Source organism: Sitophilus oryzae, unplaced genomic scaffold (assembly GCF_002938485.1).
Source record: "Sitophilus oryzae breed Bouriz unplaced genomic scaffold, Soryzae_2.0 scaffold_357_pilon_pilon, whole genome shotgun sequence".
NCBI lineage: Eukaryota > Metazoa > Arthropoda > Insecta > Coleoptera > Curculionidae > Sitophilus > Sitophilus oryzae.
The window spans coordinates 1,843,498-1,870,373 of NW_022146926.1; the positions used below are offsets into that span (position 1 = coordinate 1,843,498).

Sequence of the window (26,876 nt, forward strand, 5' to 3'; positions counted from 1 at the left end):
CAATTTCCGCTAATCTACGCAAAAATCTTCAGTAGTACTTCCGCTCTAGTTGTAAGAATAGCAAAATATGCCTCTAAAAACGTACGCTGTTTTACATTTAGTGGTACTATTTTCACAAGTTTACAGTGAAAGAAATGATGGAAGCTCTTCGATACGTAAGTCATTTTTAGATAGATACATTGGCAAGATTATTTTTCCTTTAAGTTAACCAGGGCCGGACTTAACGAAGTTGCCGCCCCAGCCCATAAAAAATTGCCGCCCCTTAACATTTTTTTTAATTAAAAAAATTACGGATATAAAAAAACATTTATTGGAATACAGGACCAACAACAGAATAGACCGACAGAACAGATCAACACAGAACATAAAATAAATATTAAAATATTCATATAAAATGACAACAAACGAACAATAAAACTATAAGGTTTGCTTATATGCCTATAAAGGTTTCCTACGTACTTTTTTGTTCGCAAAATTATCAATTACTTCGTCGTAATTGATAGTTTTTAAAAGGTCGGACTCAATATGTAAAACAGCCAAATGATTTAGACGTTCTGTTTCCATAGTGGACCGTAAATAAGTTTTAATACGTTTCAATGCAGAAAACGAGCGTTCAGAAGAACAGTTAGTAATAAAAGTACATGTGAAGATTCTTAATGACTTTAAGAAGCTCTCTAGCAGATGGTTTTGCTGACTTAATGCATTTTATAAATTCACGAAAATGTATTAATTCATTAGGCATTGACTCATCTAAATCATTTGGATAACAGGTTATTAAATGTCTGGACTTATCGGTAATGTCGTCAATACTTAAAGTAGATAAATCACTAAAGAGAAACCAAATTTGGTTGAAAATTCATTGTAGGCACTTTTCCTGTAGGAAATTTCAAGGATTAATTTATCAATAACAACATTAAATACATTTATCCTAAAATCGTCCCTAGTGTTAAATAGAGTTTCATTATTACTGGTTTCATCAAATTGTCGTTTCCGTTTCACTTTTCTCTTTTTATTTGCCGCATATTCTATCCACCATTTGAAGCTTTTTATTGACCGCATCTAATCTATTTAAAACGTCTGTCCAAAATAACGCCATAAAACCCATTTCTAGGCTTTTAAATTGTTTAAGGAGACTAGAAGCATCTAATCGGGTTTTAGGCTTTTCGGTATCGTCTTCAGAAATTAACTCCAACCACTGCCGTTCTTTAAAAGATCAGCCTGGGGGCGGACTTTTGTTTACTTCATCAGCTGTACATACTTAGATATTGGATTGGGTTAGATTCCGTTTCATATTTTGTAGGTTGATTTTTGGTTTTAACTCTATGATTTTTGGTATTATTTATTATTGTAGTGCAAAAAACTAATTATTTTGGTGTTTAAGTGACATAAACTACTACTAGATATATGGTCACTCTCGGTTTCGCATAAAAAAATAGAGAAATTGAAAAATTACACGTTGTGTAAGTGATTTAACCTAAAAGTGCCCATACATTTTTTACTCATCGTGATTTTTGTGTGTGTTTTTTAAGACTCTAACAATTCATCAATAAACCTTAAGTGGAGTGTGTTTTTGGTGCTATGCCTCATCTTTGTTGTGTTCCTGGTGGAAAGGATAGTTATACTAGGCAGTCTAAAGTGTCCGGAAGAGCAAGAAAAGTGGGTACGAGTTATAAATCAAGAGAATTCTATTGAAAATATCTTTAATATTTTCAAAAATAATATTCTCCCATGATAGTATTAATGAAAACTGGACAATTATGTTTATTTTATTCATATTGTGGAATCTCCACTCCAAGTGTTGTTGGTTCAGCTTCGATAGATTCAAACACGTAACTAGGTATTATGATCTAGGGAAAAATAAAGAATATGTGTATTAAAGATCATGAAAAAGATTATTATTTTGAGTTCAAATTTTAAAAAAGATTTTTGTAAAGACAAGACTGATACAGTTTAAAAGAAGAGTGTGTTGTTGTTTGATAATATATAATGTATGTCAAGCATAACATATATTTGTTCAGTAATTTTTAATGAATAGTGTTGATTACTTATAATACCAAATTAATATCAAATATTTAAGTGATGGCTGAATACAATATGAATAAAATAACAATAAAATTGGTATATTTGCATAATACAAAATTAAGTTTTAAGAATAAAGGTGTTACTAAAAATACTAAGAAATTCATATTTCTTTGTTTTAATTGGTCTAATGTTATTTACATTTTACGTAAGAATTATACCGTATCATCGAAAAAATCGGCGTCTAGTTGGCTTGGAAATGAACATCGATGACATTCCCTAAATAACTGTACACATAAAATAATTAACTAGAATTTTACAATCTTGAAAATTTGATATTCTTGAACCTTGTTTCTAAATATTCTAAATTTTTGATTTTCTTGGGATTTAGGTTTGGGAAAAACGCTGATTAAGTTTTCATTTGGTTTTTCATTATTTTTATTTGGTTTAAAAAAAACGTTTCGGCTAACATTATAACCTTCATCAGTGTTGTGTCATATGAAAAAAATAGTGTTGAATCCAAAAAATTACATATAAAATATTCACATCACACACATAATGTTTACTGCATACTCCATAGTCAATGTAGATAATTTTAGTGTTAAGAATAATGATTTAAAAAATATGTGGTCATCTTTTGATAAGTTTATATTAGTTTATTAATTGCAGTAAACATTATGAGGTTTGAATTATATTGTATATGTATTTTTTTGGATTATATTCGACACGATTTTTCTCATATGACACAACACTGATGAAGGCTATAGTTAGCCGAAACGTTTTTTTAAACCAAATAAAAATAATGAAAACCCAAATGAAATCTTAAATCAGCGTTTTTCCCGAACCTAAAAATCCCAAGAAAATCAAAAATTTTAGAATAATTTTACATATAAAATGCCAGCGATCTTCATTTCATAGCGATCGCTGACGCCTTTTTTTAGATAATATTGTATTATTTGTAAATATAATTTTTCGAACATTGATATTTTTTTTCAAACATTGATTGCAAAATATACATATAAATTTTGTGAATGCAAATAATAATACATCACTATTAGTAGATATTGAATGTTTTTTGTTAAATTAGATCGATTTTCAAACCCCAAAATTTAAAATATATTTACATTTTACCCATTATCTTATGTACCTATACATTATATGTACATTGTAAAACATTTGCTGCATTTGTATGGTTCACAGTTTATTTGCCAAAGTATTTATTACTATAAACAGGTATATATGTTGTAGTTATTAACTGTATATTACGTATATTTCATGTAAACTATATCGTTTTTAAAATACAAACCAAAAATCTGAGGAATAATTATGTTTTCCGTGTATTCTACAACATATTTATTAATCCGTTATATCTAACTAACGTGACGTCATAAATCTCGCCCGTAGGCTGATCTTTTAATAGAAGGCACTGCTCCAACGTGGATTTTATTTCATTGGAAGACAAAGAGAGTGATTGGCAAGCTTCATTTCGTGCAGATCAACGTGTTTGTGATAATTTTTTTAATGTTTTTTAATTTATTTTTTTATATTCGAGGTATTTATGTATTTAGTACAATGCAGTAAAAAAATAACCCAAACGAATTATATATTTAAACAATAATAATAGTTAAGTAAAAAAATATGTAATCGGCTAAGGCTATATACGAAATATTTTATGAACAAATAAAAGTTAAAAAAAAAGATAAATATTTTGGTATGCTCAAAATTTGCCGCCCCGGGCCCGGGCCTAGTTGGCCTAGGCCTAAGTCCGGCACTGAAGTTAACTATAAATAGTCGAAAACAGTTCAGTTTAAAATTAACTCATTTCAGTTTTTGGTACCTATTTCTACTGAAACAACCTTTCATTCTTTCTGCTATCCTAATAAAAAAACGGACTTCAAGATACTCGTTCGTAATCATCCTGCAGGTGGCAAATAATTTTGTCATTCGCTTGAATATGTTTTGGTCAAATACAAAAAATATTAAATTAGTGCATATTTTATAAAATTTTGAAAAATAACCTGCTGGGGTTAATATGTATTCAGTTTCATACAAAGTATTTAATAAACAATTTTTAAGATATGAAATAATTCTACATAGATTATAGATGTAAGTTCTGGTCGTACACTAATTACGATTAGACGTAATAAAAATTAACACACACACTACTGCCTCTGTAAACTTTACCACTGTTTATATTCTAAAACTTTGTTAATGTTGTATTTAAGTAAATATTTGGTGTTTTTCTGTAATTATTGATTTAAAAAATATATTAGCTTTTTTAAATTTTTAGTCATTTACAAACAAGCAAAGCAAAATAATCTTTTCGAAATTCTTGGGTCTATCCTTTTTGACCATTTTCATCTATAACAACTCATGTTCTCCTGATCAAAATTTCAAATAGACGTTACATATTTTATCGATTTTGCTTTTGGAATAGCCATCGTGCAGTACCGACACAACTAACTGGCCGACTAACTGATCGATGGTGGCCTTTTACGGTACTGCCTGATTTGTAATTTACCATCGTTGTCTTATGTTTTCCTCATTACAACTCGGGATTCGCCATTTGGAATTATCGATTTTTCCGCCCCTCTTTTCTATACTTTAAAATATATTTATTGTCAAGGATGGGTAAGTTTTAAAAATTTATATTTTCTACGACAATATGCAAAATGTTTAAAGTAATTTTCGTAATACGTAGTTTCGAAAAAAATTCGATTAGTACTACCATTTCTTCTTAAGTATAGGCTTGGTGCATTTTCCGCCAGTGCTGCCACCATCGGAGAATATCGTACAAAACTAGTATATACTGTTTGACCAGCGGATCTGAAGCTACGGAAGGAATGCGAGAAAAAAAAATCGATATTGCCACGTTTATCTATAAAATTGCAAAATTGCCAGACATGAACTATAAATTTAATATATTTTTATTATATATAATGTGTTTAGCATATATTCTGACGTATATTATTAAGGAATTTTAACGTAGTTCATATTGTTCAATATGTTTTGTTTAATAACTTATTTCTTTCATTCTGTATAATCTGCTTATTATGAAAGTTGACGATTTTTCAACGATATCATTGGCAAACCGGCATCGCCGCGCATGGCCGCCTATTCCTCGAACATGATTGGCCAGAGTACGTCACAGGATTTGTTACCACGCGGTTGCCATGGCTTTTACGCCTTTCCTATTCGCTTGCTTTATCCCCAACTTCACGGTCTCTTCTGAAAAGAGTAGGAATATTGAATACTATTGAAATATCCAGTGGCGGTGTCATTTTTTTGATCATTATTACTTTATTTCATTATTTTATACCGGTTATCCTAAACTTTATTCCTATATTTTTAGTATATTTGATAGTTAAGTTGTGTTTTATTGTTTTGTTATCTTGTTATAATGTTTTTCGTTCGTAGTTTTTAATTATTAATATCAAGTTTGATCGTATATTTGTGTTTTAAAACGAATAAATTTGTTAAGGGTAAGACGCTACATAGTCAGACAAGAGAAATAATAGCTAATTTATATAGGTAAGTTAATAATAACGTGGATGAAATCTCATTTGGTGTATTTCCTTGTGTTCATAATAGGGTTTGCGATGAAGAAGCTACAGAGAGTTCGCTTGAGTTGCCGCTTAAACGTAAACTTGAGCGGATATTTCTTTATACCGGAGTTAGCGTATCGGCTATAAAAAAATTCACACAGAAGATAAAAAAAAGGCTGAAAACTAACCCCGATAAAATGATATCCTCTCTGGAAAGAAACGACCACGTGAGACTGCTGTCGAAAAGCTCAACGACTTTTTCGAAGTGGTCAGGAATTTGATAAATAGATTTTATCTCGAATTCAAACTCGTCCCCACAATTAGAAAGCTTTTGCAAAAATTGCAGGAAGAATCGAATTTTCCTTTTGCAGGGAAACGCTTAGGGGGTTATTAAAATCAAATGAATTTTTTTGGCGTAAATGTTAAAATAACAGATAAATATTAATGGAGCGGCCCATTATATTGCAGAGAGAGATATAAATATATATACGCGAAATTCGAAAATATAGCCAAGTATTATCTATTTGGATGTAACATATGGGTAGACAATGACCTAACCTTTAAAAACTGCTGGCGGAGCGATACCATATCTGGTGTAATAGGCAATATCAGATCTACTGATGAGTAAAATTATGTTTTGTTTGCGCTTCCAAAGTTAACTATTTTCAAGATTTTTTTTTGCTGGAAATAGTTATATCTAAAATTATGTATTATAGAAAAAAATATAGTTAGTACAGATATATAAATAAATATACCTCAAGACTCAGTCTTGATCATCTGCTGATGGCAGACATGGTTAGCGAAACGTGGTCCAGTGTAAAATTAAAAGTGTTTTTGTTGTATTGTACTGATTTAGTGTTTTATTTTGCTGTGTAACACCAAAAGGTTCCAACCCCCAGCTGTAATTATTTCTTCTATTATATTAACAACACAATAATAAAATGATTGAAAATATTTAAGGGAGCTTTAATAAAAGCTTTTAGTGTTTATCTGCTAAATCAACAGTAACGATTCAAACAGCATAAAGTTTACTTTAAAATATATTTATTGTCAAGGATGGGTAAGTTTTAAAAATTTATATTTTCTACGACAATATGCAAATGTTTAAAGTAATTTTCGTAATACGTAGTTTCGAAAAAACTTCGATTAGTACTACCATTTCTTCTTAAGTATAGGCTTGGTGCATTTTCCGCCGGTGCTGCCACCATCGGAGAATATCGTACAAAACTAGTATATACAAATACAGGGGTTTAAATTTTAAATAGCCAGTATACGAAAAATTTATTATTTAATTATTCTAAAAGTGTTAGAAAGTATAATATAAGAAAATTCTAAAAATAAAAATAAAAAAGTAAATATTTTGATATCTCTAGAAGGTCTAACTTGTTTTATAATTTATTATTCCAGTTAAAAAAAAATAGATGAATTCAACTACAGTAGCGAGCATAATTTTAATCACCGGTTTTGCTAGTGGGTCATAATTGGGGCTATTTCGGCTATAACGAAATTTTTAAAGGTACATAATTATAATTTTAGATGGTCATAAAACATTTAATCACCAGTTGATTAAAAAAAGTATACATTAATATTGCAAGTTATATTTTATCCACTCATAGTATGTCTATTTAATTTTTTGATTATGTAAAGAGCACTTTGCTTACTCACTGGTTTCGTTGGAATGCTTGAATCAATTTTTGCTTTTGATCAAATGTCAATTCAAGTGTGAGAAACTATGAAGCTATAAAATGTTTTTCGGGAGAGTTGAATATCCGGGAAAGTTGAGTTATTGAATGTTATTGTACCCAACAACTCCCTAATTAAACATTTGAAATTGTCACAACACACCAAGCAGCGTTTGGACGTCAGGACAACGCTGTGTCACGCGACCAAACGTCGGGGCGCAACGTCGGCACAACTTCGTGCCAACACTATAGTCTGCACTAGTTTGGAGAATAATTTTCGGGTCGAAACCGACGTTCGCTAGCAGCCTAATTTAGTACAAACTGCAACGTTGTTAAAAATCCTAATTCACAGAAATACAAAACTATAATAATATGGCGTCTAAGTCGCGTTTTATCCTAAATTGGGATAATTATAGTAAAAATATTATTTTTATGATTTAGTTAGAGACATATGCCAGATGGCAATAAACGTAAACAAAATAAAATTATTTAAGTGTGGAGGATGTTTGAAGATCATAATTATTGAAACACGGGACGGACGAAAAACGTAACAATTCGTGTCAGGCGCGTCAACTACACTCGTATATTTATGACTGCCCTCTCCACAGAACACACTAAAGAAGAACGCTAACTCCCATGCATTTTTTAGTTTGAAAACGGTTTCAAATTTGTAAAGAAATCTGTAATCTGTATATTGAAGTGGCGCCATCTAGCCACCCAGGAAAGTAACAAATGTGGCGGCAAATTTAAATAGATCCAATTTATTTTTAAGCAAGACGTATGACTTGTTCGCCAGTTAGAGCCAATCAGGTTTCTACAAAATAATGTGTAGTCATCTGATTGGTCCCAAGTTGGCAAACAAGTCAAATGGTAAAAAACAAGGATTTATATATAAAGGTTAAACCAGGTTAAACTATTGTAAAGTGTTAAATGGTTTGCTTATATCATTAATATATGTGCATAAAAACCTACAATAAATAATTTATTTTAATTTACAGAAAATTATACCATAAAACATTTTACAAACAAATAAAACAACAGATTAAAAAGTATAATATTTATTATAGTACCAGATTTAAGAACACAACAAATATCGTTGGAATACAAGAGAAAGTGACGTCCATTAGAAACAATGTTTTATTTACGTGTATTTTTTACATATGGACTTGAACAATTGTGTAATATCATATTGTGAAGTTTATGTACAAAAATATGGAGTTGATCAATTTTTTTTGTAAAAATATATGGCGTTGTAAATATTACATTGTTAAAAAATAAAATTCACGAACATTTGGACTTGGTTAGGTTACCTCACCTCGCTTTCTCGGATTATTAAATAAAATTGTTAGATAAATCAAAAACCTTTAACTTAAACCTTACCTTTAATAGAGATCTTAAAAATCAAACACAAAACAAAGTTCAAAAAAATTCAAAAATACAAAATCACGATTTTAAAATGAAGATTGCAAAAAACACAGCCAAACAACCAGCAAACAGCGAAACGCACATCTCCGTTCAATTGCAAAACACAACTGAAGAAGAAGGAGGAAGCCGGAAACGGAAAACTGATTTGACATACAGAACAATGACAGAACATAATTAATAGGCCTATTTAGGCAACTATAAAAACAATTTTGTACGCAATTGTTAGGCAACTAGAAAAATTAAAATAAAAATACGCCATCTAGCGCCCCAGGAAATTACTACCCCAAAAACAGATCGTTCAAGGTCGTATATCTCAGCTGACTGGCCCTGGCCCTCTCTAGGCCACAGCCGCCGGCTTTTATACCTACAGCTAAGAAATCTAGAATAGTCCATAGATCGTTAGGTGCATAGAGAAGGTTTCGAATGTTCTCGTATGTACTACTCCATTCCAGTGGGACTCGATTCTTCTCGAAACTTCGAATAAATTATTACGGTGTCTATTCCTTAATGCGATGTTAAGGTCATCTGAGGGCGGGACATATAGTTAGGTTAGGTCGAGTCCACACGGGTCCGCAACACTGCCCCCTTCTTAGGTACATGCTCGTCCCGAGATGTACACGGTGAATGAAGGTATTTGCAAAGCTGGCCCCTGGTACATTGAGAAGTCTGGTAGAAATAGCAGTCTACAGTTTTCTCTCCCGATCTCAGCTTTGGGTTGTAGCAGCAAACGAGGATCTCGATTCTCGTAAATCTGAACAAGACTTCAATCACAAAACACATACACAAGGAGAAGTGCGAGCGCCTTGCTAAATATTGGAAAGTGAAATTGACGTTTAAATTTGACACTGTTGACAAGTCTACTGCTACTGGCGCCCCCAATATCGCTTGTAGGAACTACGGACTAGATTGTAACGCATGGCGGGAACTTTAAAAAATAAAAAATTTTAATTCTTCATTTATTTTTAATTATGACATACATAAAAACACAAAAAATACACCATTTTTTAAAAATATGTTTAATATCATTATCAAATATACAACAGAAATTAATTTCAACAAAATAAATTAATAAAATTAAAAGAATAATGTTACAAGTAGATCAAGAGACAAAATTAATTATAACAAAACTGAAAAAATGGCGTCATAGATGGCTTAGAAATGAAGCCATCTATGAATTATAGAGGAAATGTCATCGATCATCATTTTTAAGCCAGCTGGACGATTATTTCAAACATACAAGCTGAGTTCGTTCATAGTGCTCTTAGAAATCTAGATAAACAAAGAATAATAAATTAAAAAGTATTCCAGGGGAAAAGAGAGGAAGAACCTGTATCGTCTCTGATATCTGTCAGGGTATTGTTGAAAGTGTCATCTTTTTGCTCGAAGTTTTCAGGTCGATTAAAAGATGACATTTACAACAATACTTTGCCGTAACTTTCACAAATATCAGAGAGAGAGTACAGGTATTGCCTCTTTTCCTCTGGGATGCTTTATATCTGTTGTTCTTTGTTTATCTATATTTCTCAGAGCATAATGCCAACACGACGACTACAGTATATAATAATTTCAATATCCTAAGTGGAAAGAAAAAAGATCACCCTTCTGTTTTGTACTATGGTCCCTTTCTTCCGATGGCTCATCTCGTTGATATTTAGGAAGGTATCCATAAAATATATATTTTATTATCGGTCCTGGGATGAAAAAATATAAAATTCAATTTGATTTGATGATCCTTTTCTGTCACCTAAATCAGGAGAATGACAATGAGCATGTTAAGATGAAAAAAACTTATTTATCAACACTTACCTACACGTTAGTCCAAGGAGTTTTATCAAAAACCTATATTTGCCTAAATAATTTATGTATTCAATTTACAAAGCAAACTGCAGCGTGTAAACAAAAGAAATAAAATGGCGACAAGTAAACGTCAACGACCCGACAAGGAGAAAAGTGGTGTTCGAATAACAAATTATGGGTTGCAAAATATTGTTTTTGTCTCCTTTCAACGCACACTTTAGAAAGAAAAAGAGATGAACAGTTATACTGAAAGAATGTCAAGGTTTTATCTGTCACTCTTGTCAATAATTTATCGGTAAGGAAGATTCCTAGAAAATCGCTTGTAGTGAAGTTTTCAACCATTTCCAGTTCTCCCATAAGAAGTGTCATCCACCTGACTTCAATCATGTTCCGGATTGTACGCCAACTCAAACCATCGAGTCCACACGCCAGCTTCGGAATGGCTAATCGTGCAATATTGTTGTTTAGCAGGGCTTCTCTCAGTTCAATCAGGGTCTTCCATAGATTGAGATAAGTCGGCTTACTTGGGGACCATTCCTTGGTGACTAGGTAGAAAATGTGACTTTCTATCCACACGGAACCGACGAAAAACGTAACATTACATTTACAATAGCAAGGAATTATTTATAAGAACCCAACCCTGTAGGCAGCACCGTAACAGATTTTAAAATCATGGCGCGGCGCGTCGCGGCATTTACTTAACTTAAGCTACATCTGCGCGAGATTCTGTTCTCCCGATCGAAAATTTGAATTTTCGTTTTAAACTTATTGATTTTTCGATCAGCTGAGTCCGATTTTAAACTTTAAAAACCCGACAGTCGTTTTTTCCCCGCGGCAAAGTCGATGCCGGTGTAAAATTTAGTAATAATTTGTAGCACAATCGTGGGCACTAAGCGATAGGGAGACAGAAAGATGGAGCGGTCGTCGTAATCAAACCGCGACTTGAAGGAAAAATCTCGTGCGTGGTCGTACCAAAGATTAAGTTCCAGACGCTCCTCACGCATTATGTTCTCCTGATTAAAATGATGAATTTACATTTAGAAATATCGATTGCACCATTCCAGCTCGGCTTAAGCTAAGCCTGGTTTAAAAGTTTGGCCGATCTTGCCTCTCAAATGCTGAGATGCGTATTACTTTTATTTTTATATAGTTTTAAGTTATGGACATTTTTTTTACACAAATAATTTTTGAAATTACATTGTTTTTTGTGCCAAATCAATCAAATTTGGATTTTTTTAAATAAAAGTTAGACTGTATAAAAACAGTACCAGTCTACCGGGTGTTTTATAACGTATATAGCTCACCCCCTATAACTTTTTTATTTTTTCAGACAAAAAAAACGAGATTAAGTCAGTGGCGGATACAGAAGGTAGGGGGGCTATGACTCCCAGTCCCCCTAAAATATATAAATTGGGTTAAATATTACGCTTTTGGGATCAAAAAGGGCGTCCTAAAAGCATATTCTACATTATACATATATATTTTTTATTTGGGCCCCTCCTAAAATAAATTCCTGTATCCGCCCCTGCTTTGAGTAAAGTTTTGAGTCTAGCCCCCCCTTTCTCGAATCTTGGATCCGCCCCTAAATGACTACAACTTTTGATTTTTAAACGGTACCCTCGTTAGTTTTTACTTTATTTGATAGAAAATGACATTTTCTGAATAGAATGACATATCATATGCCAACTTTTGATACTTTCGCTTATATAAAATCTTTGAATAAGAAGACTAAGGAAGGAGCATAATGCTATCCATGTATTCATGCATGGTGGGCGGAAAAAGCACTCTAGGGTGGGGATCCTTGACAGTTCTGTTTGACGATTCATTTGACACATTTGAATTTGATTTGAAAATTTGTGGATTTGTCAGTCTATACGGAGCTTATTTTATGTTATTTATTATTTATTCTACTACTGATAGTTGTATAAAGGTAGTAAATCTAGATGGAAATTGTGGAAGAACTTAAATTAACAGTGACACTATCGCGATTTATCGAAAAAGACTCTAAAATAGTTGGTTGTGTAGCGTGCGGTAGATCTCGGCAAAAATTGAGTGAAATAATGGAACAAATTTTCGCTAGTAAGTGACTATATAATATACATACGTGTAGTAAACCGATCATTTATGAAATTCACTTAAATTAACTAAATTATATATTTTTCTTGCATTTTAGCTTTTATTTATTACTTCTCAAAGATCAGATGTCAAAGAATTTAGATACGTTAATTTGACTTACCTGCTTCAGTAGCGTATCGGATGTTTGGTTAATAAATACTTATTATAACTTATCTATTTTTGTTAGAATTATATATTTTTATAACATTTTTAATAACTACCAACATTTATTCACAACGTAAAATAAAACAACAAATTATTGAGTCTACCCCACGTCTACCCTACATCATAGTTTTACATTTTTTAAATAAAATTAGAACGACACTGATAAACCGGAATTTAAGTCGGCCATATTTGAGGCCCATCGCGGTATACCTAAGATTTTTGATATGCTCCTTCCTTAGTCTTCTTATTCAAAGTAAAAAATAGTGTTTTAAATTTCAATCTAAAATGCAATGACACGCAATGACTGTGTTCATAATGACAATTTGACTCGAAATAGTATGTGGTACTAAATTATTTGTAAAAAAAATGGTTTTGCAAATATGCTAATGAGCCTCGTTCCCATTGAAAAAATTGAGTTATGATTAAAAATACGATAGGCATCTTTCAAACGGCTAGAACAAGTCACAAAAAACATAAGACAATCAAATATATTTTTCCAAAGCTCCCTTGATTAAAAATTAGTGGTTTTAACACAGCTAGATTGAAATATCTGACTCTATTTTGAAAGCGCTAATGTCAAAAGTTAACATATATGATATATCGCATTCTATTTAGAATATCATTTTCTAAGAGAGTATTTTTGTAGATTATACAAAAATATTGAGGATGGAAAATACTTTTGATTTCAAAGTAAAAAATTGTGGTCATTTTCGGTTTATATGTTCATTTAAGTACTAACATACCAAATCTCGTTTTTTTCTCTCTGAAAAAATAAATAAATTGGCGCCGGGAGGCACGTATAGCCGCCCATACTAAAATATGTCAATATCTCGAAAACTGCGAATTTGAGTGATTTTGATGTTATTACAAATTTTGTTGCAAATATTATTCCTAATCGTAATTTGAAAACCGCGTTTCGCTAGCTACTGTAATTTTGGAGTTACGATTTTTTTAAATTTTTAACCCCCTCCCATACCCCCTTACCAACCCCCCACCCCCACCAAAAACTAACAGCCAGATTCTCGGGTGCCACAATATTTTTGGGCCAAATTTGGTTAAAATCGGTTCAGCGGTTTTTGAGTTATCGTGTTAAAACGGACAGACAGACAGATAGACAGACAGACAGGCACCATGGGAATATTTTGTATTTAGGTCGAAAAACGTTATGGGTGATTCCTTGTTCAAAATAAAGGGTAGTTTGCTTTATAAACGTTAGGTCAAAAGTCAACCATTAGGGAGATATCGCGATACAAAGATGGCGGAAAAATAATGTTTTTATTTTTTATCATGAAAACGAAAAGAGATAGACTAATGAAATTTTATGGAAGCATTACTGTTATCAAAACACACTTTCTGGTAAGTTTTTAAGTTTTTAAAAAAATGGAAGGGGTTTGAATAAACTACCCCTTATTATTCTTGTTAACGAAATTTAAAGAAAAATCTTATCAATACATACAAAAATTAATTTGGATAGTTTAGTTTGTTTAGAAACTTTTTATCTCTTGTGTTTTTTTTGATAAAACTCACCGATTTGAAATTAAAAAATAAAATGTAAAGCATTACATGTCAGGACAAAAAACATTTTTAGATTAAGAATCTACTGATAATAACGATAATAATAATCATCTAGATAATAACGTATTGCAGTAAAGTAATGTCAAATAAAATAATATTAGGAACATCCTAAGAAGTAACAGCAACCGACTAGATTTTTTCCTAAAAAAATTACAGCAGCCCACTAGATTCTTTATCAGAAAATGTTTTTTGTCCTGGCATGTAATGCTTTACATTTTATTTTTTAATTTCAAATCGGTGAGTTTTATCAAAAAAATACAAGAGATAAAAAAGTTTCTAAACAAACTAAACTATCCAAATTAATTTTTTGTATGTGTTTGATAAGATTTTTCTTTAAATTTCGTTAACAAGAATGATAGGGGTAGTTTATTTCAACTCCTTCCACTCATTTTAAAAAAGTGAAAAAATTACCAAAAAGTGTGTGTTTTCATAACAGTAATGCTTCCATAAAATTTTTATTAGTCTATCTCTTTCGTTTTCAAAGATAAAAAAATAAAAACATTATTTTTCCGCCATCTTTGTACCGCAATATCTCCCTAATGGTTGACTTTTGACCCAACGTTTATGAAGCAAACTACCCTTTATTTTGAACAAGGAATCACCCCCTGAAGTTTTTCGCATTTGTTTTGAAACACCCTGTATATATTAAATTAACTTAATATACCGGGATTAATATAAAATCGTGTATTATCATCAATATAGCATTAATTTAATTATTGGGCGAACTAGTTAAACAAAACTATTTTTACTAGCATTTATCAGTAGTTAGTGACCTTGAATGTTAAATATTCTTTTTATTAATAAATTACTTATTAGCTTAGTGCGTTTATAATTTTAAACTACTAAAAATACCTACTACTTAATAATAGCACGCAGTTTGCTAAAAAGCTAATTGGAAGCAAACAGTTTTTCCACTAGTACAAATACTTCATAAAATGCATGTTCATGGCATATTTGAATAGAATAAGTAATAAGTAAAAAACTGTGTTGAACCGATCTCGATTTGGCTCAAGATGTTTTGTACGCTTTTCAAACATAGTTAAAAATTCTCAATCTGTTAAACTGTTAATAGGTCGTTCTTAAAAATAGAGGAAGATTTTCACGATCATAAACAACGAAGAATTTTATAAAAATGTGAAATACCCATTTTATATCTGATACTTAATTAAATATTTTGAGAAAAATATAACAAATAAAGTATAAAATCAGTAATTTGGATCTACATGCCCATTAAATTCTGTTCATTACAGTATAAAAAGTACCTTTTCTTTCAGGTGAATTGATACCATTACAGGCTCCAGAAAATCTGACACTATTAAATTTTGACGACAAAGATGTCATCATTAAATGGGAAGCTGTATCGCCTGAATCAGTTCGAGGCACTTTCAGGTTAGTACCTCTCTTTCAATTCAATTATAGTTTTTATTGCAGTTTAAAATAATTTCTGGATTTTTCAGGGGTTACATCGTCCGTATATGGAACCACGGCTTAAGTCAGGTTTATGCGGTTGCTCCCGATGTGACAAAGACGGCAGTTCAATTTTTTCCTTATTCCAAAAATTTCATAACAGTGTCAGTAAGAAATGACAAGTATGTGGGTCCAAGAAGCGCAGCTGTTAGCTTCGACGCTCCTCAAACAGGTAATCAACTATAGTCTATAAAATGAATAACTTTGAATTTCGACCGTTATTTTTTACCAACATGGCAAATATAAAATCCCTCTATCAAAAAAGTTACTGATATTCTTTAAATTAAATTGAGTGCCTGAACGAATCAGATAGGTAACTCTTTTTACTTTCGTGAAATAGAAAAGGAAAATAATAAAACAAGTGACAGTTCTTCCTCTTTTTGCAAAAATCAACACGAAATGACATAATTGTCAAAGGTAAAATGTCATCAGCTCTTGACATTTGTAAATAACAAACCAATGCCGTCTCTAATAGAACAGCCTCGGAGCGAGATTTATGACGTCAAGCTAGTTAGATACTACGGATTAATAAATATGTTGTAGAATACATGGAAAACATAATTATTTCTCGTATTTTTGGTTTCGGCTAACATTATAGCCTTCATCAGTGTTGTGTCATATGAAAAAAAATAGTGTCGAATATAATCCAAAAAATTACATATAAAATATTCTAAATATATATGTTACTGTAAATGCTCGAAATACGGTAAAACCTAGGATTTACCAAAAACAAGTGGTAGTAAAAACCAACCAACCCCACCAAATAACTATCTAACCAATGCATTACTCCCCAAATAACCAGGCCAACCAATGCATTAAGACCCTCCAAATAACCAGGCTAACCAATGCATTAACACCCTCTAAATAACCAGGCTAACCTAATTAGTTAATGCTTTTGGTAAATCCTAGGTTTACCGCGCTTATTCTAGGTTTTACCGCATTTCGGACATATATATTTATTTATTAATACATATTTATTAATCCGTAGTATCTAACTGGCGCACAGTGCTTCGAACATATGGCTCTAGAGGACAAAAATGCAAAACTTCTCTTTTATTGTAGGCAATTTATTCAAACTAGGTTTATTTGACACAAATGATGAGTACTCTCATTGTACTAAATGATGATGTGCTTAGTCCCACGTTTATGAAAAAAAATCTTATAAATAATAAAAATGTTGGAGCTCTGTTCCATCTAAGGAAATAATAATTTATAGTATGAAAACGGTGTAAGTATTAAATAAATTCCTGTGATAAAAAAGAATTGGAATAACATTAGAACATGATTCCTACAATATATACCTAATATAAGATAAAAATGTTTTTCTTTAATGAAAAAGAAACATTAATGCTATATTTAATTTAAAAAAAAACTTAAGATACTATAAAGTTACTTTAGGACAACAAAATGCATAGATCGTAACTACTCTGATTCAAAAGAATCATTGCTGACAGAATCTTCCAAATTTATACTATCCAAATCACAGGTAGATGAAATATCCTCACATATAAGATATTTCTGTACATCATTTTCTAATATGTTACTTTTTCGCGTTGTTACTGTTCTTTTTGTTGGTATGAGGGGTTCGGATGTTAATAGTTACCTCTTTAATAGACCATATCCATATATTATTTTTTCGTTTTCTTGGGTATGAGGTTTTATAATAAATTGAAAGATGGGAACATTTTTTATGCCACGTTTCTGCTCCAACATAGTGGGCTCAGGCACAAGTGGTTATCTCATTGGACTGGACGGTTCATCAATATCTAATAAAGAACACATTTTTGAAATATAAATAATTTTGAGTTCTTGTCCTTATGATCAAGCCAAGTATTAACCAGATCGGCATTGCTTATCAATTTTACTCCATCTGAAAAGTATTATAAAATAAAGTTCGTCGCAAGCAGACGCAGGTGAACTATGCAAAAATTAAAAGTGTATGGATATGGCAAACAAAAATATTCAATAAATACGATATGTTTTGATATGTTTTTTAATGCCTTTTTGAAGTTTGAAAACGTAAAGTTTTTATACCCATTTAAGAATCATCTTAAAAAATAAATAAAAACTAAACAATAACGAACTTGTTTAGAAATACATTTAAAGTACATACCTTGTTTAACAATATCCATAGTGACTTTCAATTAAGTACGTACCGTTTAACTCCATAATATACAGAACTACTATGAATGTTATTCTTTTCCCTGATATAAGATAATGATCGCAAAATTTATTTTTAGTGAAAATATTTGCTAACAAAAAACGCTGTTTATGAAAAATAATATACAGGATGGTTGAACATTGCTATAAGTATAAAATTACATATTCAGATATTAGTAAATTTTAACTTTTTTTTCGATTTTTGTCCATGGGACGAAGCACTGTGTGGCGTGACGTCATAAATCTCGTTCCGAGGCTGTTCTATTAGAGACGGCATTGCGTCAGCATGGCCGCAAGTAGCTAACCTAATAAAATTAACACTAGAAAAGCCCGCGGGAACTGTCAAATTCAAAGTTATTCGTTTCACAGACTATATCAATAGATGTGCCAATATTTAAAAAAATAGACCAGACCTCACAATAAAGAAATAGTAATGATTTAGCTTTAATAGTATACATATTCCGTTAACGGATTACATTTACTAGATTTTAAGAATTTAGGAGTTGCTGCTGCTATGTAATCATGCTCCTGATGTGAACGTTTGTTTTTTTTTTATCTATAATACTCTTTTTTTACAAACAATGAGCTCTTTCACTATATTTTGGAATTAGCATAATTGAATAAAGCAATTAATTCTAGAATTTTCTGCCGTTCTTAAGAAAATAAATAAAAACAAAAAAGCCTGGAATAAAAATCCGCACTTTATTTTTAATACGTCACACCTGGCATGTTGAAAAGCGGCAACACGGCCGCGGCCGGGCCACCATGCTGACCCACCACCACCTCCACACAAGGCTATTCAACCTTTTCCAATATGGCGGAGATAGAAGTTCTTTATTTGGCGCGTATTTTAAAATCTGTTTTATTTCCAAATAGACATTTTTCAAACAAATGTCGGGTTAGATTACGTAATATTTCACTAATTTTTTAATATACAGGGAGTGTAAAGTTCTCCACATAAGTATGGCATTTTTTGTATTATTACTTTTATGAAAACATCAGTTAGTTACTTTTTATAAAAAGGTCTGCTTTCTCAGAAAATAGGTAGTGTTAAAATATTCAAACTTGAGGTAGCATATAGGGGTGTTCAAAATCATCGGAAAAAGAAATAACCAGAAACATATGACAGAAAATAGCGATATAAACTAAATATTCAATTGCAAACACTTACCTACCATAGTTTAGAATTTACTGAACGTTTGATAAATATATACTATTATGGACACTTACTGGTCTTAGTAAAAGCCTTGGTAAATGCTCTTGGAATTGTAAACCACACTGGCTTGGGTCAAAAAATATGGAATAATGTTTCCATGTTTTGCAGCATTACACAAATGGGAATAAATTTAAACTATAATAGGTGAGGATAAATTAAGAATATAATATGTGTTTCAAGATTTTATATAGAAAAAAAAACTAAATACCTTTTTGGGGGTTCGTAAGTAAAACTTACGCTTAGCTTAGTTTTCTTTACTCTTTCTCTTTAATACCTACCCTTTAATACCTATCTTTTGATTATTGTAAGTAACCATTATAAAGTACTATGCAGACTGGCGGCGAAGGCTTTTTACTCATTTAGGTGTAATATCATGATAAATACTTCTAGTTCTTACCTTAAAATAATTAATAATAGAGTACGACAAGCATAAAAATTTGAAGTTCCATATGTGGAATGTTTGGTTTGGATTTTTATTACACTGTTATTTTATCACAATTTTCTGGTCACACCATGCACTGAACACTAAGAACTAAACAAACGTGTTGCAGAAGCACAACAAACTAGAGATAATTAATTATTTCTTGTATGCAATCGGAACGAGAAACCACTACCGGCTTTTCAGGTTAAAGGTAAACAATTTAATAATGCGCTGCCTTCGCCGCCATATTTGCCCTGCCCATATCATGTTGATTAGCCTTGAGTTGAGGTGGTCCTGGTCAAATCAAATCGCAATGTTGCCAGTTGTTGGCCGGCGCACGAGCACGGTTCTGCAATGCGATTGGGCGTATTTTTCATACCTCATCAATTGGCACTTTAAAATTATTTCAAATTAAAGCAATTTTGAGGGCCTATAAAAAAATATTCAATGTCATGGAACTATTTTTTTTTTGGATAAATATACTGAAAATAGTCTTCTATTTCAGATTTTGTCCTTGAATTGGGTATTTTATTTTTTGTGAAAGAGCCCATTCATTATTCTTGTCTTTCAAATACATTCAAAGTTCTTCTTTCTGCTGATTTTCTTGTCTCATTATTCCGGTATAGTTAGAAATCTACTCAAATTTGCAATATTATCTTTCTACAGCTTTGGTTTCCATTTTCAGAACCCGGAATGCCCTATTTGTTCGAACAGAACCAACTTGGATCAAAATCCGCTCTTCTACAATGGAGCAAACCGTCTCACCCCAACGGAATCTTATTGGGCTACAACTTATACTGCAGCGAAGCCATCGATTATGGCATAAACGAAAAAACCACCGTGCATGAATTTATACAGGGGGCCGATAACACCCAGGCCAAAATAACGGGGTTAAAAGAGGGCCAGAAGTATCAAATTGAAATAGCTGCTGTTAATTGTGCTGGAGAAGGAGAACAGTAAGTTTAGAATAAATTTTCTGCAACCAAGAAAAAACATACTCTATTATTAAAAAAATATCATATTTAAAATAGTAATATTTTATCTTTTTTGTGTGTATTTCATGTTTTATTGTATCTTAATGCTGTCAACACAACTGTGCAGCTATGGGTGGTTAAATATAAGAATAACATTTTTTGTTAAATTTCACCACCCTTGTTACATGATGTGTAATATATGTAATGTTACACATCTTTTTCTTCAATAAAGACGATTATTATTATTATTATTATATACAGGGTGGTCTGAACTGTATTCCGGAAACTTCGACAGATAAAAATAAGTAAAAAAGTTCGTATAAATGTATGTCCTAAAATGCTTAGTTTCGAAGATACAGGGTGTAGAAGTTTCATTTTTATTTCGATTTTTTGTGTCTGGGAGTTTTTTGATATGAGAAATTTGATTTTGATGTCAATATGACTCCTATTTGCAGAGGGCGCCACCTACATGCGTTTTAACTGTTTTTAAGAGTAATAACTTTTTGTCCGTAACTGTATAAAACTACTGGGTGAAAAATATACATTTGCGTGATATTTGGATAAAAATGGCTACGAGCAACCGTTCTCGACATATTTAGACTGAAAATAGTCAATACATATCATTATTAACAAAAAATAAACATGTTGAGTAGATAGTTATTTGACTGAAATAGTAAATTTGGGAACTTTTTATTTTTTTTAAATTAATCATAAATTTGTCTTTGAAAAAATGATGATAAAAAAGTTTTTGTTGAACTTTTGGCACAAAAATATTTCAAATGTGTGATTTCAATTTAATAACTAATTAGTCAACGTGTTTAATTTATGTCAATGATGACAGGTATTAGGTGGCGCCCTCTACATACAAGTAGGAGTCATATTGACATCAAAATTAAATTTCTCATGTCACAAAACTCCCAGACACCATTTTTCATCCAAATATTGACGTTACTTTATAAATTATTTGGAAAAAACAAAAAATAAAAATGAAACTTCTACACCCTGTATCTCCGAAACTAAGCATTTTAAGATATACATTTATACAAACTTTTTTACTTATTTTCATCTGCAGAATATGCTGCCAAAGTTTATTGAATACAGTTCGGACCACCCTGTCTAAATATATACCGAAAAAATAATAATATAACAAAACCTAAAAATTAATAGTAAAAGATCAAATATTTATTAACTTTAATTATTTAAAGAATATTTTTGATATATTTACTAAATTAATATCTAGGGATTTACATTTCAATTTAAGAGCAACTGATGGTCTGATAGTAAGTAGGATTATTTAATTTTTTCGATACTTAACTCATTGATATCTTAACAGAATCCCACATATAACATTAATTTACATTCGAAATTAATTTTCTCAATAATAATATATTTACCGCAATCCACCTACACATGCATAACGATTCCAAAAATATATAGGTTCTACGTTTAGCCTTGTATTTTTCTACTTTCATCCTTGAATCTGTTATGTTTAATTTATAGATTTAAAACATTTTTTTCCATCACACAATAGAAATATTTTTATATGTTTAATTAATTTCTTTTATAGTAATACTCTTTTTGTGGAATTGGAATACCATCAACCCTATCCACCATCTATGCCTTCGTTTAAATACAAAATCAATTACAACATCACAAATAAAAACGACTTTTTCGAGAAGGAATGCTCCAAACCAAGATACCCATACGTTCCACAAACGACTATGAAAATAGACATGTTTGATGATGATTTCTACGTTTTGAATGAAACGGATGATAAAATACTGACACCCAAGTCAACTACTTTACCATCAGAAAACATAAATGAGGTATTTATTATTTACTAGCGTGTACCAGCGACTTCGTTCGCGTCGAATTAATCATTTGTAATGGTGATGATAAAGCAAAGCAAGAATTTCCATTAACATACAAACTGGATAAAATTTTCTCACATTTATGTCAGCATGAGAAAAAACAATATGGCGATATTATTATATAACTTATTGGTAATAGTAATATTTGAGGGGTAGTTTCATCTCGTTGGAATTTGACTTTCGAAAAATCCGTTTGCCAAAAATAAGCTTTTTACGTCAAGCAGTTTAAAAAAGCTTAAGTTTTAAAATAAGCTTTTTGGAACACCCTGTATGATTTTTTAAAAAAATTCAAAATATGTAAAAAAGCGTTGTCCAAGCGTTTTCCCGAAAGACTAACCTTTTTTTAAATAACAAATATTGTAATATTTGAGGGGCGTTTTCACCCTCTTGGAATTTGAGATTCGAGAAACCCCTCCTTCTCGAACCTCTACACCCCACAGTCAATCCGTTTGCCAAAAATCAGCAAGCGTTAAACGTCAAGCAGTTTAAGCAGAATCGTGATTACTCAATGGTCATATTTTATGAAACACCCTGTATAAATTTATAAAAAATCTTAAAATATGTAAAACAACAAAATAAAATATACGTGTTTAAGAGTTTTTCCGAAAGACTCACCGGTTTTTAAATATAAAATATTTTAATATTTGAGGGATAGTTTCACCCCCTTAGAATTCGAGTTTCGAAAAATCCCTTCTTATCGAACCTCTACACCCTAAAGTCAATCTGTTTTCCAAAAATCAGCTTTTTACGTCAAGCGCTTTAAGCAGGATCGTGATTAATCAAAGACCAGATTTTTCGAAACAAATGTTAAAATATGTAAAAAAAAAACAAAATAATATATACGTGTTTAAGCGTTTTTTCGGAAAATATTGTAATATTTGAGGGGTGGTTTCACCCTCTTGGAACTGGAATTTCGAAAAATCCCTTCTTATCGAACCTCTACACCCTAGAATCAACCTGTATGCCAAAATTGAGCTTCTTACGTTAAGTGGTTTGAGCAGGATCCTGATCATAGACAAACTAACAAAAGCAAGACGCGTCAACGCTGTACTGCAAAACGGTAACAAGTTTGATAAGAGTTTATTACCGCGCTTGCGTCAACTGGCCTTTTAGACGAGGACAGTTTACTTATGGATTGTGTATTTTGTAAAAAGGATGTTTAATTAATAAGCGTTATTAAAATCAAATACATTTATTTCCATCGGTAAAATAAACAATAATTTCTGGACATAACAGATATAAAAACAAAAAAATCAAATAAACGAAAACGTATTGCTCTTTAATAGGTACGGTCGCAGGCAAAAAAAACTGGGATAATCTAGGGAACTAATAGCATTAATTTTGACAAATTGAATGCATTTTAAGTACTGTCAAAAATTAGGGTGCCTTTAGATTCCTAGATTGTTCCAGTTTTCTTTTGCAGACCGTACAAATTTTAACTAACATTCTGATAAAAGATACTAATTTTAAGACTAATTATACTAATCTAAAGATTCTAATTAACAATTATGACAAACGAAATAAAAGCATTATTCATCAAGAGGTACAAAAAATAATTATGTATACTATAATATTAATAATAGGAACAACAAGAAACATCTTAAAAATATACAACTTTTTCAAATATAAAACAAAAACATAAACTTTACATTTTCACAAGAATTTGCAAAAAATATTAACATTTCGAGTCTATTGTAAAATATAAGGCACGAAAATTCAAATTATAAAAAATATTAAAAAGATAAAGATTCTTATAACTTACAGTCAATTTGTAGGACCTTCGTTTTGTCTACGTTAGCGATGTAATCACAATAATATGTATAATCACATTAATTATTATGTTCTTCATAAATGTAAAATGTATTACATTATTTGGGATAGTTTCACCCCCTTAGAATTCGAGTTTCGAAAAATCCCTTCTTATCGAACCTCTACACCCTAAAGTCAATCTGTTTTCCAAAAATCAGCTTTTTACGTCAAGCGCTTTAAGCAGGATCGTGATTAATCAAAGACCAGATTTTTCGAAACAAACTTTTTCAAAACCAGATTTTTCGAACCTCTACACCCTAGAATCAACCTGTATGCCAAAATTGAGCTTCTTACGTTAAGTGGTTTGAGCAGGATCGTGATTAATCAGTATGTCAGTCACTTAAAGATTTTATATATTAGTATAGATTATATCATAAAGAATTAGAAATTATTTATTTTTCTTCCTTATAATAATTGCCATAACTAAATTTTCTTTGCTTATTTTTATTAATATTACTGCATGTTATCAGCAAAATTTGCATTTTGATCTCATAAAAGTATATTTGCAGTGTATTTCATATAGAACCATAGATAGGATATCTAAAAGATATTGATCAAAAAGTCTTACTGGTGTGAGACCTCTGGAACCTGTTGCCAATGTTTTTTTTTATTACCTAGTAATCATCATCATCATCATTTTTTAACTACTATAATCATTGAATGCTATAAACTTTAGGTACCTACAGTAATAGCAAAAACAATATTAATTACTTTTCATAATTTTTTGTAGCCAAAAACCGAAGAGCACTGTTTTGTTAAAACTCTAATCAAATGGATCCCAGACGTCGACCATAATCCTGGAGAGTATTTTTATATTAAGTATCGAATAAAAGGTCAGAAGGAATGGACTGAGACCTTACCAGAATTATCCGAAGATTATATTATTTTAAACCAATTTAATGGTTGTAAAAGCTATGAAATCATTATAGTAGCTATGGACGGAGGATATAAGACCGAGAGTGAACTACAAGAAACGCCAGTAGTTGTTTTTGTATAACAATATCTTTGTTTTTGTATATTTTTTGAAAACATAAATATAATTTCTTTAAATTATTAAATAAATTTGTCTTACCAGTTCACCTTCTCTTCCGTATAGTGGTATATTTGGTTGTGGAGGTTGCACACTGGCTGGTGCTTTTTTGGTTGTTACTGGTGGAGAAGTTTGAGCTGCAGCACCTAAAATAATGTTTATAATATGAATATACCTTTGCTAAGACACATAAGATACTTACTAGCTACAGCTTCAACTGCAGGACAACCTAATTCATGAGCTTCATCACTGCCATCGGCACATTGTGGTATTCCATCACAAGCATTATATATGGCGATGCATTCGCCTGTCGATCTGCATTCGAACTGAAAACGGCTACATTTTCGGGCTGAAATAAATAAATGCCTTTATTGTCAAAAATTTTTTAAAATTTGTAGACAAAGGTAAAGTAAACAAACAAAAGTGAATACAAAACAAGTATACAAATTACATTGTCAGTCTTATTGTTTAAAATAAACATTTATAAATGTTTACAGTGTCAAAGAATAAAAAAATAAAAATAAGATTCAAAAATATTTAGTAAGTTTATAGTAAATATAGTAATAGCAAATATTAGACCAGTGTTTACAGGATCAAATTCGATTATCAAAATGAAGATAATTATGTTATAGATTTGATTATGTTATAGAGTTGTATAATACTGAACTTTTAACTAACTTTGAGCGTGGGGTAGGTAGATAAAGATCTTGCTCCGCGTTCCTGAGTGGATAAGTGTGAGATGGCCTTTCTCGAGAAGCTGATACATGCTTACGTATTAGGCAAACAGATTCAAATATAAATAAGAAAGGAAGAGTAAATATTTTTAATTTTTTAAAAAAGTCCTGGAAATGAGTTCTGCTGTTTAGTCTCAGTGAATATCGAACAGCTCTCTTCTGGAGCTTGAAAATGCGGTCAAATTGAGTCGCACAGAACGTATCCAAGAATGGAAGGGCATATCTGAGGTGCGACTCAAAAAGTACATAATCAACAGTTCTAGAAAAGTAGAAAATTATTTTTAAAAGACAAAAAAGGTTACTTTCCAAAATTATCGTATTGTCAAATGCTGGAATGGAATTCTGGACCCTAAAAGTGACCACAATGAGGAAAGCTGAAACCATTAAAATGTAGTTATTTCGTCGGATGCTGAAGATACTTAGATTGTATCAGATGATTGAAAGAAAGATTGAGGGAAAGAGAGGAGTCCGCAGGAAAAGGATGTCATGACGTCAGAGAGTGGATGGGACTGAGAACAATGGAAGGTCTACTCCATACTCCATACAATACGAAATAAAAAAAGTGGACAAATGTGATCTTGAACATAGTGGATATGCAGCAGAAGAAGTACAAAATAGTAAATTACAATTTATAAAATTGATAGTCAGTGCCACCTACATCAAATTAAAAAAATAATGGTAGTGAAATTACAATCTTTAAAACTATGCATCTCCGGACTCGATATTTTTTGATGGGGAATCATCCTCTGAAATTTATCCGCACATTTTGTCGAACGCCTTGTATATTAAAAATCATACTAATGTTATCGTTTTTGTCATTGGATAATAAAATTATCCTGATTACACTGATATTTGCCATATTGTTATGGCG

General features: G+C 31.3%; 2 protein-coding genes across 3 annotated transcripts in view; one reads left to right on the plus strand and one right to left on the minus strand.

The window, feature by feature from the left end:
• On the plus strand, positions 1-25,281 carry LOC115884762 (neuroglian-like). The gene is made up of 6 exons (XM_030903431.1): positions 1-155; positions 15,598-15,712; positions 15,781-15,962; positions 20,273-20,543; positions 22,129-22,387; positions 24,972-25,281. The coding sequence occupies exons 1-6, from the start codon at positions 68-70 to the stop codon at positions 25,236-25,238; spliced, it is 1,182 nt and encodes a 393-aa protein (XP_030759291.1). The 5' UTR covers positions 1-67; the 3' UTR covers positions 25,239-25,281.
• The window catches only part of LOC115884761 (low-density lipoprotein receptor-related protein 11), a 60,595-nt gene that overhangs the window by 10,968 nt on the left and 22,751 nt on the right, over positions 1-26,876 (minus strand). For both annotated transcript variants that reach the window (XM_030903430.1, XM_030903429.1), the window contains exons 4-5: positions 25,474-25,620; positions 25,314-25,417 (exon numbers count right to left, since the gene is read on the minus strand). In XM_030903430.1, coding sequence (XP_030759290.1) covers positions 25,314-25,417; positions 25,474-25,620 — 251 coding nt within the window. The remainder of the gene's footprint in view (positions 1-25,313; positions 25,418-25,473; positions 25,621-26,876) is intronic.

Coding starts and splice junctions, on each gene's coding strand:
- LOC115884762 (XM_030903431.1), top strand. CDS start 68: ATGCCTCTAAAAACGTACGCTGTTTTACATTTAGTGGTACTATTTTCA. Junction 156..15,597: donor TGATGGAAGCTCTTCGATAC/GTAAGTCATTTT, acceptor CTTTTCTTTCAG/GTGAATTGATACCATTACAG. Junction 15,713..15,780: donor TCAGTTCGAGGCACTTTCAG/GTTAGTACCTCT, acceptor TGGATTTTTCAG/GGGTTACATCGTCCGTATAT.